General features: G+C 43.6%; 1 protein-coding gene across 1 annotated transcript in view; it reads left to right on the top strand.

Moving 5' to 3' along the window:
• LOC140393893 (zinc finger protein 76-like) overlaps positions 1–18,857 on the top strand; it is a 126,665-nt gene extending 107,808 nt beyond the window's left edge. Inside the window, exons 10-15 of the mRNA XM_072480489.1 lie at positions 2,263–2,442; positions 4,410–4,646; positions 6,804–6,949; positions 8,224–8,388; positions 9,635–9,769; positions 18,251–18,857. Of these exons, the coding sequence (XP_072336590.1) occupies positions 2,263–2,442; positions 4,410–4,646; positions 6,804–6,949; positions 8,224–8,388; positions 9,635–9,769; positions 18,251–18,355 (968 nt within the window). The 3' untranslated portion in view covers positions 18,356–18,857. The remainder of the gene's footprint in view (positions 1–2,262; positions 2,443–4,409; positions 4,647–6,803; positions 6,950–8,223; positions 8,389–9,634; positions 9,770–18,250) is intronic.
• Positions 18,858–19,823: the final 966 nt, after the last annotated feature.

The following is a 19,823-nucleotide window of genomic DNA, read 5'->3' as shown; positions in this document are numbered from 1 at the left end:
AACCAGGGAAGTGATGCTGAGCAAATTGTTGGAGCTGTAGCCTGACGAGACCCGATGTCCTAATGGACTTCATCCAAGGGTCTTCAAATAAGTGACTAGTGAGATGGTTGATGGTTCATACATTGGTTTTAATTTTCCAAAATTCCCCAGGTTCAGGGAACGGTCCAATAGTCCTTAAAAAGGGAGGCAGACAGAAAGCAGGAAACCTCCGGCCAGTTATTAACATCTGCCATAGGGAAAATGTTAGAGGCTATTATTAAAGACGTTTATGGCAGGGCACTTGGATAAATTCAAGGCAGAGTCAACATGGCGTTGTGAGAGGGAAATCGTGTTTAACCGATTTGTTGTTTTTCTTTTAGAAAATATTTTATTGAAGCATTTGTAATTTTAACACTTTAGCATTCCTTAAACCACCGCGCGGGCTGACACACGGGGAAAAAAAACCTAAAAACGACATCCCCTACTACCCCCGCCCTATTTCCTAATTACCCATGTACTAAGTTCCCTGTCCTTGTCTTATACTACCATGTCTCCCATTTTCCTCTCCCCCCCCCCCCCCCCCCCCTCCCCCTCCCTTACTGCTGACGTTCAATTTTCCTTGAAGAAGTCGATGAACGGCTGCCACCTCTGGGTGAACCCCTGAATTGACCCTCTCAAGGCCAACTTAATCTTTTCCAGCCTGAGAAACCCTGCCATGTCGTATTGGTTTTTTTTTGAAGAAGTGGGGTGCTGTGAATAAAGGGGAACCAGTGGGTGTACTGTACTTCTATTTCCAGCAGGTATTTGATAAGATGCTGCATCAAAGGTTATTGCCGCAAATAAAAGCTCAAGGGATAGGGGGTAATATATTGACGTAGATAGAAGAATGGCTAGCCAACAGGTAACAGAGAGTAGGCATAAGTGGCTCATTTTCTGGTTGGCAAGATATAATGAGTGGTGTGCCGTGGGGTTCAGTGCTGGGAACTCAACTTTTTACAGTTTATATAAATGACTTGGATGAAAGCATCGTAGGTATGGTTGTAAATTTGCTGATGATACAAAGATGGGCAGGAAAGCAAGTTGTGAAGAGGACATCAGGCAGCTACAAAGGGATAATGATAGGTTAAATGAGTGGGCAAAGATGTAGCCAAATGAGGATAATATGGGAAAATGTGAAACTGTCCACTTTGGCAGGAAAAATGAAAAGAAGGTTATTATCTAAATGATGAGAGATTGCAGAGCACTTGAGGTGCAGAGGAATCTGGGTGTCCTACTGCATGAATCACAAAGGTTTGATATGCAGCTACAGCAAGTAATTAGGAAAGCTGATCAAATGTTATCATTTATCGCAAGGGTAATTGAATGCAAAAGTGAAGAAGTTATGTGTCAGTGGTGAGACCACATCTGGAGCACTGTGTTCAGTATTAATCTCCTTATTTAAGGAAGGATGTAAATGTGTTGGGAGCAGTTCAGAGAAGGGTTACCAGACTAATACCTGGAATGGGCGGCTTGTCTTATGAGGAAAGATTGGACAGACTGAGCTTATACCCATTAGAGTTTAGAAGAGTAAGAGGTGACTTGATTGAAACTTAAGATCCTCAGGGATCACAGGATGGATGTAGAGAGGTTGTTTCCTCCCTAGAATCTAGAACTACAGAGAATCTAGAACTAGAGGTCCCTCTTTAAAAATAGGGGTTTGCCCCTTTAAGACAGGCGAGGAGATTTTTTTTCTCTGAGGGTTGAGAGTCTTTGGAACTCTCTTCCTCAAAATGCAGGGGAAGCAGAGTCTTGAATATTTTAAGGGAGATTCTTGATGAGCAAGGGGTGAAAGGTTATCAGCGGTAGGCAGGAATGACGGGCTGAGGTTACAATCAGTTCAGCCACGATTTTATTGAATGGCGGAACAGGATTGAGGGGCCGAGTGGCCTCCTGATCCAAATTCAGATGTTCGTTTGTTGAGTTGTCCCTATTAGTTCATAAACTGGGATTGAGCATTAAGGACGGCAGCACGGTGGCGCAGTGGGTTAGCATTGTTGCCTCACGGCGCCAAGGTCCCAGGTTCGATCCCGGCTCTGGGTCACTGTCCGTGTGGAGTTTGCACATTCTCCCCGTGTTTGCGTGGGTTTCGCCCCCACAACCCAAAGATGTGCAGGCTAGGTGGATTGACTTAGAACATCCTGAGTAAATCACTGAAAGGGTTTCCACAAACATAATTTGGCAGTAACTTAAAAAACCTATGTTTAAGTTATTCTCTCAAGTAACATTGTGTCTGCTTTTCTACAGGTGAGAGACCATTCAAGTGTCCGTTTGAAGGCTGCGGTCGATCTTTTACCACTTCCAATATCCGTAAAGTTCACATCAGAACGCATACAGGAGAGAGACCGTATATCTGCTGTGAACCAGGATGTGGCCGAGGGTTTGCTAGTGCTACTAACTACAAGAACCACATGAGAATTCACACAGGTAAATTTCATCATTGAACACAAAGCACTGAAGTTAAAGTAATTTATAGAACCATGCTAATGGGGCATACAACAAATCTGGTTGAGTGAATAGACGTATAGTTCCCCATGGGATTGTATTTATGATTAAACTAGTACAATATGAAGTGTAATTGCAATGTGCAACAGGGCACAGATGTGTTAATGGATTTTTATATGAAATTCCTTTGCTATTTAATGGATCACCATCTTAACTAAAACAAGACGCAGGGGAATTTCATTACCATACCAACATATGCTGCACAATACAATTCCATTGCAATGTGGAAGCTTTTGTGGCATGTTTGCCTCCATGCTTGTTCAAAATGAAAAGGATGAACATTTTGATTCAGACTCTACATAGCTTTGAAAACCTGATGGTTAACAAAGAATTTAAGGAATGCAGTATCTACACATTAATAGTATTTCCTATCATTCTAATGACTGCCCTCAGCTATGTTGATGAATGTGGCGACTAGGGGCTTTTCACAGTAACTTCATTGAAGCCTACTTGTGACAATAAGCGATTTTCATTTTCATTTCATTTCAAGGAGCGTTAGTGAACAGCTTTTTGGCTGTGTAATTTAACCTTAAGTGTGCAATGTCTGGAAAATGTTGGTTACCATCTAGGGATTTGGATATCAGTTGATTTGATTTTTTTTTTTAAATGGTAAAACGGTATACAATTTGATGGTTAATGCTGTTTTTAAGTATTACATTTCAATGCAGTTGAAGGGCTTTGAACCATCCGAAGTTCCTTTAACACACCATTCCAGGCTGGAGCAAATGCAAATAGCTATTTGGAATAAGTACTATACTGTTGGGACTCTACCATTTGAGACTAGTCTGACCTCTCCATTCTGATTCTGCTTCAAAATACTTGCATTTTTCAGCTGATAAAGGCACTCATTGCACAGAGCATTGGAAGTTGAGTTTAGCGAAGGCACCACTTGGTGGAGCATCATGTTTTACAGCGCAGCGGGGCAGCACGGTGGCGCAGTGAATAGCACTACTGCCTCACGGCGCCGAGGTCCCAGGTACGATCCCGGTCCTGGGTCACTGTCTGTGTGGAGTTTGCGCATTCTCCCCGTGTTTGCATGGGTTTTGCCCCCATAACCCAAAAGATGTGCAGGCTAGGTGGATTGGCCACGCTAAATTACCCCTTAATTGGAATAAATGAATTGGGTACTCCTAAATTTTTAATTTTTAAAAAATGTTTTACAGCGCAGAAAATCCCAGAGTTTAGTGCTGAGTATGTGCTGAGTTAACTGCTCTCAGAGGCACAAATTCGGTCAGCAATTTGAGGGAGGCTAGGGCGGTTTTGGAGAATCGGACATTGTTCCATCTCCTGGCTGCTGTTCAGAAATTTCTACTAGAAGGGGTTTCAGCCCCTGAGCACCTGTGGAAGCTCAACCTGGCCACAGTCTGGATCTCCAGGAGAGGAATACAAATAACTGGGGTGAAAAAAAGGGGAGTCTAGTTAGAGGGGACTAGAATTGAATATGGCCGCATTTCTTTTTCAAAATTAGGACTGAGCTCTGCCGTTTATTTTTGTTCTTCAGGGCAGCATGTGGCCCAATGGTTAACACTGAAACTACGCCACTGAGGTCCCGGGTTCGAATCCCGGCCCTGCGTCACTGCCAGGTGGAGTTTGCACATTCGCCCCACGTCTGCGTGGGTTTCACCCCCACAACCCAAAGGTGTGTAGGTTAGGTGGATTGGCCACACTAAATTGCCCCTTAAATGGGAAAAAAATAATTGGGTATTCTAAATTTATAAATAAATTTTAAAACTTTTGTTCTTCAACTTCAGATTTATGAGTAATTTGACACGGTACAATCTGTAACAAATAGGATATATTAATTGCAGAAAGGCAAGAAATAAGGGTTCTTGTGTTTTGATTCTGGTTGGAAAGGTCAGATCTTGCCTGATTGATTTTACTACCCCCAGGAGAGAAGCCCTATGTTTGTACAGTACCAGGCTGCGGGAAACGTTTCACAGAATACTCAAGCCTGTATAAGCACCATGTGGTCCATACACATTCCAAGCCATATAACTGCAACCACTGTGGAAAGACATATCGACAGACTTCCACATTAGCTACACATAAACGCACCGCGCACGGTGACATGGAAGCAACAGAGGAAAGTGAACAGGCTTTGTTCGAGCAGCAACAGCACCAGCAAGGTAATTACACTAAGTATAGTCAATGTGCTTATGCGATTGAAGAAACCTTCCCATGAAGAGCGATAACTACAACTGACGTGATCCACTAACTCAAATAATGGAGCACTTAAACACTTTGAAAATCACTGACTAGACCTTAGCCTTGCTCTTCTAGATAAAAAAAGTATCCACGGTTTTTGTAGTTTCTGGAGACTCCTATAGTTGGCTCTGTGAAAGGATTTTAATGTTATAAGTGCTGCACTTTACCTGACATATAAAACCCACTGTTCTGAAATATTGATGGAACTAGAGCATATCTGTTTGGGCAGTTTGTTTGAACCAGACATGATAGGGAAAACAAATGGTCAGGCACAAAATGTATGCAAGCATATAAATCAGTTCGATATAGGCGGCATGGTGGCACAGTGGTTAGCACTGCTGCCTCATAGTACCAGGGATCCGGGCTCAATTCTGGCCTTGGGTGACTGTGTGGAGTTTGCACGTTCTCCCTGTGTCTGCGTGGGTTTCCCCCAGGTGCTCCGATTCCCTCCACAGTCCAAAGATGTGCAGGTTAGGTGGATTGGCCATGATGAATTACGCCTTAGGGTCTAAAGGTTAGGTGGGTTACGAGGGAGTGGGCGTAGATAGAATGTTCTTTCGGAGGGTCGGTGCAGACTCGATGGGCTGAATGACCCCCTTCTGCCCTGTAGGTATTCTATGTTCGTAGGTTTTTCTTTGCAGAGAGTTTTTTGACACTGCTGGTTTGTATGCTGAGGGTGGATTTCCTGCAATGCTTCAAAAAGCAGCTGGTCAATTTTCCTTCTGGGGCCGATATCACTAAATATCATGGAAAGGTGGCCTATTGGGTATACTCCTCATGGTCAATGAGGCCCCTGAACTCACTCCGATCATCTTCTGGTGTTAGAGGAATTTCCCGGATTTGCTTTTTAAAAAATTGGCTTTGGGTTTTTGAATTTTTTTTGCCACTCCTAAAGATTTCTTGACGGCTGGTGGAAGGGATTTCTGAGGGTCCTGGTGTTTCACGACATTCACTGTTTGGGGCAGGTTCGACATTCAGTTTGTATGCATGTTGCCATGATCAGAAGAGTGAGTGAGTGAGTTCTGGTCATCAGGGAGATTGTGGGGGAATGAGATATATTGGGCATATATGGAAGGGAAAAAAAGAGACAGTTATGACAAGGAGAGGTTTCATTGAAAGCAATGCAAGAGGATGTTAAATAGATCCAAGCTAGATGGTGAAGCATGAAACCAGAGACAGAAAGTCGGCTTATACATAGAATGCAACATTGTGGATTCTACCTCCTACCTGCCGCATCACCCAATATCCCGGCAGTCCCTTGAATAAAACCAAAAATCAGTAAATTAAAGCAGGGGTGATAGACCCTAGTGGGGCACTGCAACTGAAACAAAAATGGCAAAGGAAACATAACTAACTCAACCAAATATCATTACCAGGAAGTGATGAAGCATCCCAGCACCCATTGGCTGCGGAAGGTCTGAAGCATGCCGTTGGACACTGTGCTCCCTCTCCAAGGTTACCCCGGCCGCGAATGCAGCCGCTGGATCCTATGTGTTCCAAGATGATTAATTGGTCATTACTCTTTACCTGTTTATCCTTAACGGTAGCAATACAATTGACATGACATTAATACCAGCATGTGTATTTATTATGTTTATTGGATGCAGGTGTTCACTTAAAATGGTGAGTGGTCTCAAGGTCCTGCAAGAAATGCACCAGTAAGTGGCTCTGTAAAGATAATGTTACATAACCTATGACTTCCAACCTAAACTCTACTGAGAGCCGCTAACTAAAGAATCTCAACCATTACCCTTAAATTTTAATAACTACCCTTAACTGTATTCAGGCTGCTGCATAGTACATTTCACACCTCCTGCCCCACAAGTTGTGCCTGCCACAGTCTCGGCTCCCGATGCAATCACCCCACTCGATGGATGTGTTATAAACGGAGGTTGACGTGTGCACCCACTTGGGTTCAGCTCTATCTAATTGTTGTGAATGGAAAATACACTGGGAGTCTTATGAAAACAATCAAAATTGACATCTTCTTGTCACCAAGTTTAACCGCAGCTTTACATTTTCTGAATATATGTGATATTGTCTTTAATCCCATATATTTCATTCATTCTTCGCAACAGTTATTGAGCCTGCATTGAAGAGGCCGCGCATTACGTACCTCTCTGGGGTTGACGGTGATGGTGGAATTCCAACTCAGGTTACTATGGTAACCCAAGATGGGCTGGGTTCTCAGGTAGCCCTTATATCACAAGATGGTACACAGCAGGTATGAACGAACCTTGAGTGGTTCAACTATAAGGTGACTTATTCTCTTACACTTTATCAATTCAGTGTGATTAAATTCTGTGTGAAATCAAACAATCTTTTAAATATTTTTACAAACTTTTCTTCCTCACCTTTCCTTAAAGTTTTCCCATTTATGCGGGGGAGGGGGTGGCATGTTTCCAGTATTGCTACCTGCCCTCTGGTATCTTTCTCAAATAACCATCCATCATCTGTGAGCTCCAGTGGTTAGCACTAACAGGCTATTTGATCGTAGAGCATAGGACAGCCAAATCTGAGTGCTCTTTGACACCATCATACTTGCATTTTCCAGCAGGTGTCATGTAATAGCAATCAAAAGCAAGAAATCTGGTGAACATATTAGTCCTTATTCCAGCTGACTGAGACCAATTGCATCCCCAGCATCACCTCCAACTGATAGCACCAACTCAACAGAGACTCTGAGACCTGCTCTGTGTAGCTCAGTAACACACTTAACCCACTACGGAGGAAAAATAAGGTGTTCATTCTTTTACAAATTTGGGAGTTGTGACTCAGTTGGCAGCGCTCTACCCTCTTGAGTGAGAAGGTTGTGGGTTCAAGTCCCACTCCGCGACATGTACAGAACATAAAATCAAGTTGACATGCCAGTGCACTACACGTGGAGTGTTGCAGTGTCAGAGGTGCCATCCTAAGAGTGAGATGTTAAACTGAGGCCCCTTCTATTTCCGATGACCTCAAAGGTCCTTTGGCACTGCTTTGAAGAAGAGCAGGGAAAGTTCTCCCTGGTGTCTTGGCCAATATTCACCCTCTATCAACATCACAAAAATAGATTTTCTGGCCAGTGTCACATTGCTGTTGTGGGAGTTTGCTGTGTGCATATTGGCTGCCGCATTTTCTACATTACAACACTGCAAAAGTACATTTGAGGCTTGTGAAAGGTGATATATAAATGCAAGTCTTTGAGTAACTTTTCTTCCCCCCCCCCCCCAAAAAAAAAGATGCTCAATACTATTAATAGCAAAACTATGCATAGTGAAGTAGGGTTATAATATCATTATTGAAATGCTGGGTGAATGGATTTTAAAAACATTTTTTGGTGAGGTGAGAAACAGGCTGTTGTATTGTGCCACTGAAGTTACATTTTGTAAGTTTGAAACGTTTATTATTACTTGACATTTCTAGATTTTCCTATAAGAATAATTTTGTAAATTTGAAACGTTTATTATTACTTGACATTTCTAGATTTTCCTATAAGAATAATTTTATTAATCACAGGTTAGTCTATCGCATGAAGACTTGCAGGCCCTCGGAACAGCTATTACCATGGTAACTCAGGATGGTACTACGATTGCTGTACCCACACATGAAGGTGACCTCACAGGGTCACCAGGTGCTCATACAGTTACCATGGTGACAGCGGATGGTACAGAAGCACAGCAGGTATGTCATGACTTGCATCATCACAGTCATTAATTGAGAATGCACATAATCAAAAATATTGAAAGATGTATTGCAGTAACTGTTCAAACTGCTGATCAGTTTTATCTCTAAAGGAACACAAAAGTTTTTATGGAAAGCAGTATGCAGAGAATGAATGTCATGAACATGAATCTTAGCAGGAGTTTAATATTCCAGTATCAAAATGCTGAACATTTACAAAAAATTATGATTGACTTATTTGACGTTTAATATGTTGTATGGCGCCTAACATTTCCAAAGAATTAAGGAATTGGTGGGTTGGTTGCCCATTCACCTTCGTAAATAGGGTTTGAAACCACCTCAAGCTGTTGAGATGAAAGACCACACTCTTGTCAATTACAAGGATCTTTCCTGTCAGGCTGGGATACCTCAGCCCCAGTCTTTGGTTCACAGCAGAAAAGTAACCCCAGTGGTTAGCTTGCTGCCTCACAGCGCCAGGGACCCGGCCTTGGGTGACTGTGTGGCGTTTGCACCTTCTCCCCATGTCTGCGAGGGTTTCCTCCAAGTGCTCCCGTTTACTCCCACAGTCCAAAGATGTGCAGGGTAGATGGATTGGCCATGCTAAGTTTACCCTTAGTGTACAAAGATGTGCCCGGTAGGTGGGGTTACGGGGATACGGCGGGTTTTGGGCCTAGGAAGGGTGCTCTTTCAGAGGTAGGTGCAAACCTGATGGGCCGAATTACTTCACTTACCTTCTGCACTGTTGGAAATCTATGGTTCAGTGACAAATTGGCAGATTTACTCCGAGATTATAGGGTGCCTGGAATCAAATAGCAAATGAAAGGGCCACAATGTTGACAGTGCATTAGGAGCTTTATTTGCATCTAAAAAAGAACAGCTGTGGTCATTCTGATGGTGCACACTTGATTTTGCCTTTAACAGGTGGGTCTTAAGACCACCTCTAAAGATTGAGAAATGGAAGCTGAATTGAAGTGGTGCCTTTTCTGCACTGCTCAAGTACATCTTCTTTTGGGGTAGCACATAACAGTCTTCATGGAGATGCTCAAAACCTGGAAAACAATCAAATGTCATTAGCCAAAAGAATATGTTCTTTTTGCATGTGTGAGCAGCATATTTATAACACCCTTTTCGATTCTACATTCTTGTGCAAACTGTTTCGTTTAAATAGAATGAAACAAACGGATTGTTAAAGTTTATAAATTGGACAGGCTTTACTTACCTTCATTTGTGAACCTTATTTTGCCAGGTTGCTATAGTGACATCAGACGGGATGGTAACTGGGGACTCTGCATTAGCAGCTCTCCATGCAGCTGAAGTGGTACAGCACCATCAGCAAGTTGCATTAGTCGCAACTGCTAATGGTACACAGATAGCAGTACAGGTGGGTAAGAGTGATGATGCTTCAAACTGAATATGTTTCTATATGTAATGCTGCAATACTGTGTAAAATCCAGTTAATGCACTGTTTGGAGGGCGTGTGTGAATCATACTGCCATAGTGTCTAACTAACTTTCCTTTATCTCCTTTTGGGTATGAATAAAAAATTGACTCGAGTCAGCAGGATTCCTTCTCTTGCTTAACCCAACTTTTCATGTCTTGGAGAAAAGATTCTTCCTTGAACCCCAAGGAGATTTGAACCACAAAAGCAATTAACCTCAAATTAACATATCACAGAGGTCATCTTCTTAGTTACAGCAGGACTGGGATCATAATCTTCTGCAGAGTTAATATAATTTGAAAACAGAATAAATCAAACCGTTACATGGAGTGCAGTTTATGGTAATATTAGCATGCTTCGTGAGAATTTGTTTACCGTAAGCTGTTGGGCAACATTTGATAAATGCCTAATCTTTTTGCTGCAGCGGCACATTTACACAAAAAGTTTTAGGAAAAAAATAGTTCTCATCTTTCTCAACTACTTTATTTGTTAGCGTACCAAGTGCCTGACTTAAGATTAAGGCGTGGGAGTCTGACCCCGTTCATGATGATGATAACTATAAGCCAGATTTGGGGGTCATCTCATTAATAGCATTGCATCATTAATTTCCTGTGCCAGTGATTCAGTCCTCTGTACCCACCGGAGGCAAGTGGTGTACATAAATCAGGGAAAAGAGAGAGAACTAATGTTAGCAGAGATGCACTGATAAAATAGTATTGTCACTCAAAAGTGAGACCTAACTAGTAGTCACTGCTTAAATTGGGCAGATGCTTTCTGCCAAGTTGCGTTTAGACTGCATGCTGCCTTGGCATCTAATCTCTGACTAGTTGCTGCAATAGCTACTGGAGCAGTGCGACTTATTGCAGACCTGACTCTGCCACGTGCAAAGCTCTGCTCCCAGATGGTAGACTTTAATTGTACTGACTATGTGAGAACATCAACACACCCAACACATTTAAATTGAATTAGATTTGTTTATGAAGCACTCTTTAGGTCTTTCCTAAGCACTCTGGTTACCATTGCACTGGAGGTACACACCAAGCCCAAACAACCCTGGGGTTTTCCACAGTGAATATTGGCTTGGAACAGTGCGACACCACATGCTTGAGGTGATTTTGTTTCTGTTGCTTTTGTGCACTCCCAAGGTTAAGCCATCAGCCTAACTCATGATATCCCGCCACTTCGGCATCAGTGCACACAACAACCTGCTTCTTAATGTTCGCAAGTAACTGCATAACTGGTCCTGAAGAGGCTGACGAGCTAAAGTTAAAAATAGTATGTGGACGATGAACTAAATCCCAATATTATTTGATCCTAGAACTGAGTACTAGGTATCCTACAAAAGATATTACTTTTGCAATAAGAGCTCACATTTTCACTGTAGGCTAAGTACTTCCTCGTCTTTGATTCTGGAGTTTGCTGCTTAATTTTTTTTAAAGCATTTTTCAATTGATGTTAAAAAATAAATATACGGCAGCTTGTTGTGATCATGTGCTATTACATTAATATGTTAAAACAATGAAAATGGAAATATTTGAGCAGTAACTTGTTTGATTAGAGACAAAGTATTTCTTCCAACTAGGGAGGTGCGGTGGCGCAATGGTTAGCACTGCTGCCTCACAGCACCGAGGATCTGGGTTCGAGTTCGAACCCAGGTCACTGCCCGTGTGGAGTTTGCACATTCTCCCCGTGTCTGCGTAAGTTTCACCCCCACAACCCAAAGATGTGCAGGTAAGTGGATTGGCCATGGTAAATTGCCCCTTTATTGGATACAAATCATTGGGATATTCTAAAAAAAAATTTTTAAGTATTCTTTCCAATGAGGGTAAATGGGGGGTTAATAACCCTTGGTAGAGAGTTATAGAGTATCTGTGATGTGTAATAACTCTGCCAAGGCCAGTCTTCTATCAAGAACTCCATTTATTAAAGTACAAAAAGAATTGCTACTGCAGCATACAGCACTTGTGTCCCAGCCAGGAGACCTGGGGAAGCCCGGTCTGATTCGGAACTGCGTGTTTTAAATTCCTGCCATGCACCTTCTATTGGCTGAATCTCCGCCCACTTAATAGGGGAATTCATATTCCATGAAGCTCAGGGGGAGATCTATTGCTGATCTCCTTAAATCCGTTTTCCCCCTCAGCACTCCCGCGGTGAAGAGGTTTCCTCTGCCTCTTCACAGTCGGTCTGAGATTGAATGAGGGCGGAATGGGATCCGGAGGTATGAACCGGATTGGTGACCTTCATTTCCTGAGGGAGCGCCGAAGAGTTACCAGTGCGTATTCCTCCTCGGTGCCTGCTACCGAACACCTTATTCCTCTGCTTCCATCTCGGGACCAGAGTCCTTGTCATCAGGGGGGATGGACACAGGTTTCTCTATGGGCGGTAGCCCTGCACTGGTGGTAGCAACCTCTGTGGCCAGAGAGGAGGCTTGCGAGGGACAGACTTTCTACTTCTAATGTGGTCCAGGTGTTTCCTCAAGACCTTATCCTGGACCTTTGTAGGATCCGGGTCTCGTTTTCTCCAATATGACTCCGGGGATCCAACTGGAACCATCTCCGAAATTCCTCACAAAAACTGGATCGCCTGTCTTGAATATTCTTTCAGATCTCACAGAACCATAATTATTTTCTGATTCCCTTGATGGGACTCCACCCTCCCTACCAGGTTTGGGAATAGTATGCTGAATCTTGTGTGATGTTGCTGTCCCATTAACCGTTCCGCTGGGACAATTCCTGTTGTAATGTGAGGAGTGGTCCTGTAATCAAGTAAAACTGTGCCAATTTGGTCTTAATTGACGTTGCTGGCTGCTTTTTCATGCCAATTTTGAAGATCTGCACCGCCGTTCTGCCAGTCCATTGGATGAAGGATGATATGTTGCTATTCTAATATGCCTGATGCCATTTGATTTCATGAAGGCCTGGCACTCATCATTGGTGAAAGCTGTGCCATTGTCAGAAACCAGGACTTTTGATGTGTCATGTGCAAAAACTCTTGTTGTAGTTTCTCGATCGTAGTGTGGGAGGGTCATGGAGCCCATGCAATGCATCTCCAACCATTTGGAGTGTGCATCTACTAGGATCAAAAATATGCAACCCATAGAAGGCCTGGCCAAGTCCATGTGCACCCACACCCATGGCCTGCCTGGCTACTCCCGTAGATGACAAAGGGTCATCTGGACTCGACACGTTAGCTCTTTTCTCTCCCTACAGATGCTGCCAGACCTGCTGAGATTTTCCAGCATTTTTATTTTGGTTTCAGATTCCAGCATCCGCAGTAATTTGCATTTATCCTGCCTTCCATTGACATATTGGCGATTTAAAAAAATATATACCAAACACAACCGCCAAGCCCTCATTCACGTTTTGAGTACCTCCGCTTGGCATCCAAGAGAGTCCTGGAGGCCTAAGTGATATGTTTTTCTGTTCCGTCTTTCCAGCGGTGTAAGAGTACTGCCCCAACCCCATGAAGAGAAGCATTGCACATCAGGATGAGTTCCTTTTTGAGTTGAAATGGGCGAATAGATTGGATGCCTTTTACTTTTTTGAAGGCCTCCACCTGTGGTGCCCCCGGTACCATTTCTGGTACTTTTGCAGTAGTATGTGTAACGGAGACAGCAAGAAGGCCAAATTTGGGATAAATTTCCCATAATAATTGAATCATCCCAGGAAGGATTTCAATTCCATATTGTTTCTGGAGTTGGCACTCTGTGATGGCCCTGCTGTCCTCCACTGGTTGTAGCCCTTTTTTTGCCATCCGATAGCCAAAATAGGTCATTTAGCGCTCTTGTATTTCTCCCTTTTGAGATGTACCCCTGCTTTCGAAGATCGCCACAAGACCTCATCTACGTTTTCCAGGTGCTCTTGTTCTGATGTCCCTGTGATCAGAATCAGAATGTCACCCAAGTACACCACCACTTTGGGTAACCCTTGGAGTGTGTTCTCCATAACCCATTGGAATATGGCGCACGCTGATGAGACCCCGAAGGACAAGCGAGTGTACTCATATCGGCACTTGTGTGTGTTGATCGTGATGTATTTGCGGGAAGGCTCGTCTAATTAGAGTTGAAGATGGCTTGCATCTAACTTGGTGAACGTCTGGCCACCTGCTAGTTTAGCATATAGGTCTATTGCGGAATGGGGTACCTATCCAATTTGGAAACCCGATTGACTGTAAGCTTATAATCCCCACAAAAATGGATTGATTTGCCCAGCTTAAGAGTGGGGACGACAGGTACTGTCCACTCTGCGAATTGCACAGGTCTTATTATACCTTGGCATTCCAGGTGCCCAAGCTCGGTCTCTACCTTCTCCAACAGGGAATACGGAACCAGTCTTGCCCTGAAATATATAGGCATATCATCAGAGTCAACATAGATTGTGGCTCTCGCTCCTCTTATTTTCCCAAGGCCCTCATGGAAGACTTCAAGGTATTTGCTGATAATTTTGTACAGTACTGCAACACCCAGTCTGAAAATCTCTAGCCAATCCAGCTGGAGCCAATCTCCCCCCATAAGACTTGGTCCCTGAGAGACAGCTGGGCTGACTTCTGCCTGTAGGTCACTGGGGTCGTTGTGGTACCCTTAATCCGTAAAGTTTCCCCGTGTAGGTGACTAATCTGGTTCTAGTGTCTTACAAACTCAAAGATTGGTTACCATTTGTGGAGGCGGTCAAATGTCTGTTCCCCAAGGATGGAGACAGCATCCTTCGTGTCCATCTCGGTATTTAATGGATGACTACTTACTAGTAACTTTATCATTATCAGGGCGACCTTGGTCGTGATGATAATGTTTGATTGCACTGTCTCTTTGTCTTGGAGTGAGCATAGCTGCATGGTATGAGTCTGTGCTGGCCTCAACATTTTCCCCGAGTAGCATGTGTATTGCTGATTCCTATAGCCTTGCCTTGGTTGTGCCCTTTTACAGTGCTTACAGTAGCCCATCGCTGGCATCTCCATTCCTCTCGTTCCCTAGTATCCTAGGATTGTCATGAAATTACCTTGACTGCCAGGGGACACCATCTGAACACTGATTTGATGACAGGCGATTCACACAGGCTCCTTCAACTGAGGAATGGCCGCCTTTACACAAGCGCCCCCCCCAAAAAAAAAACCGGAGGACACTCCTGCCAGGTGCCCCCTGTATCTCCTGAGCCTCTTTTTCCACGTTCTCCAGGGACAGCACTATCATAGAGTCATAGATGTTAACAGCATGGAAACAGGCCCATCGGCCCAGCTGGTCCATGCCACCCAGTTTCTATCACTAAGCTAGTCCCACTTGCCTGCATTTGGCCCACATCCCTCTGTACCCACCCGGCCCATGTAACTGTCTTAACTGTTTTTTAAAGGACAAAATTGTACCCGCCTCCACCACTGCCTCTGGCAGCCCGTTCCAGATGCTCACCACGCTCTGTGTGAAGAAATTTCCCCTCTGGTCTCTTTTGTATCTCTCCCCTCTCACCTTAAACCTATGCCCTCTAGTTCTAGACTCCTCTACCTTTGGTAAAAGATGTTGACTATCTACCTTATTGATGCTCCTCATTATTTTATAGACCTTTATTATATCACCCCTAAGCCTCCTACGCTCCAGGGAAAAAATGTCTCAGCCTATCCAACCTCTCCTTATAACTCAAACCATCAAGTCCTAGTAGCATCCTCGTAAATCTCTTCTGCACTCTTTCGAGTTTAACACTATCCTTCCTATAATAGGGCTTTTTTTTAGATCCAGATTAGGCTCTGCCAGTAACTTTTTCTGAGTCGTGACATTGTTTATTCTGCACACCAGTCTGTCTCACTACATCTCGGTCAGGGCGAGGCCGAATTCATTGTGCTCCGCCGGTTTTCTCAACCTGGTTAAAAATTCAGTGATTGGCTCCTCCGGTGTTCTTCCTGCCATGTAAAAGCGATATCTCTGGAGAATGATAGAGGGCTTTGAGTCATCGCGATTTCACTCTGTCTACGAGCTTGTCAAAAGTTTTCGAGTCAGAGGCATCTGGGTAGGTTAGGCTTTTTATTGCGCTGAATTTCGGGACCGCATGCTGTCAGCGGAATCACTTTCTGCTTCTCATCTCAAAATTCTATCAGCCCAAAAGAAGTAACGCCTGCTCTCTGCATATTGGTCTTCTCAGTTAACATCACAAGGTTCAAGTTTACCAAAGAGAGGCAGTTTGTTTCTTATCGGATAAGTTGCTTGTATTCAACTCAAGGCTGCTCAGCAAGTTTTTACACCTCGTCGCCAATGTAATAACGTCACCAAGGCCAATCTTCTATCAATAACGCACTTTACTAATATACCACAGTTTACAACACTTGCACCCCAGCCCAGGGACCTATGGAGATGCCCGCCCGGGTTGGAACTGCAGGCTTTAAACTCCCGCTACATGCCTCCTATTGGGCAAGCCTCCGCCCACTCATTAGGGGAAATCATATTCCACGAAGCCCATGGGGAGATCTAGTGCCGATTTCCCCCGTGTCCTTCGTGGCCACCATAACAGTACCTATCTCTCAATTCATGTGAAGGAACCACTGATTGGGACCAATATGTTCCTTGACCTGTGAAAGATGTCCTTGTTATATGTGGTGTCAGTTAATTAGAAACATGCCCATTACCTTTCTAAATTATCTCAAAGAACAAACAAAGAACAAAGAAAAGTACAGCACAGGAACAGGCCCTTCGGCCCTCCAAGCCTGTGCTGACCATGCTGCCCGTCTAAACTAAAATCTTCTGCACTTCCGGGGTCCGTATCCCTCAATTGTAATCCATTGCTAATGACTAAATTAGGGGGAACCATGGATGCCCCTGTTGAACTGTCTTCTGATTGCTAATAAACGTACAGGCTTTTATTGATCGCTGGAGTGTGGCGACTAAGGGATTTTCACAGTAACTTCATTGCAGTGTTAATATAAGCCTACTTGTGACACTAATTAAGATTATTATTTTTTTTAAAAAGGATATTACTAATATGGTAAATTAATTTCAGTGTCGGGGTGATGCCAGGTATGTAGGCCATGCATACTAAAGACTGGGGTAGATCGTATCAAATAGTACATTCCTTCGCGTGTTTGCAATCGACAAAGTGCTGATTACTTAACCAACCAACTTAAGGACAGCATGGTAGCACAGTGGTTAGCAAAGTTGCTTCACAGTCCCAGGTTCGATTCCCGGCTCGGGTCACTGTCTGTGTGGAGTTTGCACGCTCTCCCGTGTCTGCGTGGGTTTCCTCCAGGTGCTCCGGTTTCCTCCCACAGTCCAAAGATGCGCAAGTTAGGTGGATTGGCCTTGATAAATTGCCCTTAGTGGGGTGGGATTACGGGGATAGGGTGGAGGTGTGGGCCTAGGTAGGGTGATCTTTCCATGGGCCGGTGCAGACTCGATGGGCCGAATGGCCTCCTTCTCATTCTGTGATCTCTATGAACCCGCGCTTGCAAAACTCAACACACGGTCCAGTATTCAGTCTGACTCCATGATTGGACAACACTTGCTAATCAGTCAGGATCGCAGCCTGGCTCACTTGCGCATGCTAGAAGCTATATATATATATATATGCATACACAGGGCCATGTTCTTTGCAGAATGAAGGAACTGTTCAATCATTGCACCTTTTTCAACTAAACAAATGCTTAGGGGACAGCTATTCCCTATCTTCTTCCCCATGGCAATCCCTTGACCAATCAGTCGACCGACTTGGTTTGAATTTAAACAAAAGCTTGACAACGAATTGTTGCACTCTCCATGGCAACACTTCTATGGATCAGAATCCTCTTGCCAGGGAGGGTGGGGAAATGTTCACTTACTGCATATTCTTTTTTTTTTCTTTTATATAATATTAATGTTCACCTTGTTTTGTTAAATGTTGTTAATGGTTATGTAAAACTTTTGTTTCGATAAAAACCTGAATAAAAATAATTTTTTTTAAAAAAGAATCCTCTTGCCAAAAAAACAGCCCTTGTTCCAGTTAGATTTGGGATTCTTGCGAATCTGTCCTGATGAGTACAAGATGTAAAATTTCGACAGCATGTCGCTTTTCAACAGTAGTCAAGTTCTGTAATTCCAAATGACCGTATGTGAGATTTGTGACTTGTATCTTTTCACCCAGTTTGTGTCAAACTTTATGAAGAACTTAACACTTGTGTGTTGCTTAATCATATCCGCAGGATGTCCCAAAGTGGTTCAAAACTGATGAATCTCGTTTTAAGTGCAGTCATTGTCGTTTGTGCAAAATAGGGTAATGGGATCAATGGCTGGCTGGCTGAGAGAAGAACATTTGACCAGGACAGATTGTCACAGTAGTGGCAATTAAACTTCTCTTAATAAAGACCTTGTACCATTTATAAAGATTAACCAGCAGTGTAATGTTAAAATGACCAAGAACACAATGTCTTACCACACCTGCTGATTTTGTAAGCCCCTGTCAATGTTTGTCTCTTTAGCTGGAGGACCAGCAGACATTGGAGGAAGCTATTGGCATGGCAACAGCAGCAATTCAGCACGAAGGATTGACACAGGATACAGTCATGGTAGATAATGACCCATGAAAATGGAGACCAGGAAACAAGTGACAAATTCAGGAGAGAATGAGCTGTGGTTTGCGACCTAGTACTGTCCAATGAAATCCTGGGAACCAAACGTAAACTACTCACAGACATTTTAGAACAGTCTATTCTCAGGACTAATAATTTACTGTGTGTATGTTGATCTCAACTCAGGTGATTTTACACAATATGGTAAGGGTTTTATGACGAAAAGGAGTTTTAGTGCTGCTGTACTGATCAATAGGCTTGTGGATTTACTTGTACAGTATAAGATATAGTTTTATTGAAAATTTCCATAGTTTTGCTTTTTATTAAAGATGAAATGTTTGCTGAAACTGGTGTAGGGTTGGCGCTTCCGTGCAGAGTTGGAATAAGCATCAGGCTGGTCATTTTAATGGCAATCAGTGACAAGGTTTCGGAATGTGTATGCTACATTTTGAGGTCCAGTACTTGATGCTGTATGAACCTGTATATGTATATATGAAAATAAAATTTGAAAACTGTGCTTGTCCTCTCTGATTTTTAAGAATCCATACATCGGGATTTGGGCATCACTGGCTAGGCCAGCATTTACTACCCATCGCTAATTGCCCTTGAGAAGGATGATGATGAACTGCTTTTTTGAACCGCTGCAGTCCAAGGTGTAGATACACCCACATTGTTGTTCAGGAGTTCGAGGATTTTGACCCAGTGACAGTGAAGGACCAGCGATATGTTTCAAAGTCAGGGAGTAGCTTGGTGGGGTGCTTCCAAGAGGTGGTGTTCCCATCTGTCTCCTGCATGTGACCTTCTACATGGTGGCAGTCGTGAGTTTGGGTGCTGCTGTCTAGTGTCTGGTGAGCTCCTGCAGTGCAACTTGTAGATTATGCACATGCTGCCACTTGGGTTGCTGCTGGAGCGGGTAAATGTTTGTGGAAGGGGTGCCAATCAAGCAGGCTGCTTTGTCCCGGATGGTGTTGAGCTTCCTGAGTGTTATTGGAGCTGCACTCATCCAGGCAAGTGGGGAGTATTTCATCACACTCCTGACTTGTGCCTTGTAGATGGTCAACAGGCTATGGAGAGACAGGAGGTGAGTTAATCTCTGCAGAATTCCCAGCCTCTGATCTGCCCATGCAGTCACAGTATTTATAAGGCTAGTCCAGTTTCTGATCAATGGTAACCCCCAGGACGTTGATGGTGTTAGCTGGGATTCAGCTGCCGGGACTTGGACACTTTCTCATTCGCAATAGTCAATATTCAGTACTTCTGTCGTGTGAATGTTGTTTGCAGATTGTCAGCCCAAGCCTGGGTATTGTCCAGGTCTTGCTGCATTTGGACACTGACTGATTCAGTATCTGAGGAGTCGCGAATGGTGCAGAACATCAGTGAAAATCCCCACTTTTGAACTTTTGATGGAAAGGTCATTGATGAAGCAGCTGAAGATGGGTGGGTCTAGGACGCTACCCTGATAAACTCATTCAATGATGTCCTG

This window comes from Scyliorhinus torazame, chromosome 17, assembly GCF_047496885.1.
Source record: "Scyliorhinus torazame isolate Kashiwa2021f chromosome 17, sScyTor2.1, whole genome shotgun sequence".
In the NCBI taxonomy this organism is placed as follows: Eukaryota; Metazoa; Chordata; class Chondrichthyes; order Carcharhiniformes; family Scyliorhinidae; genus Scyliorhinus; species Scyliorhinus torazame.
The sequence above is the reverse complement of the archived record's forward strand: the minus strand, read 5'-3'. Positions and strand labels throughout refer to the sequence as shown.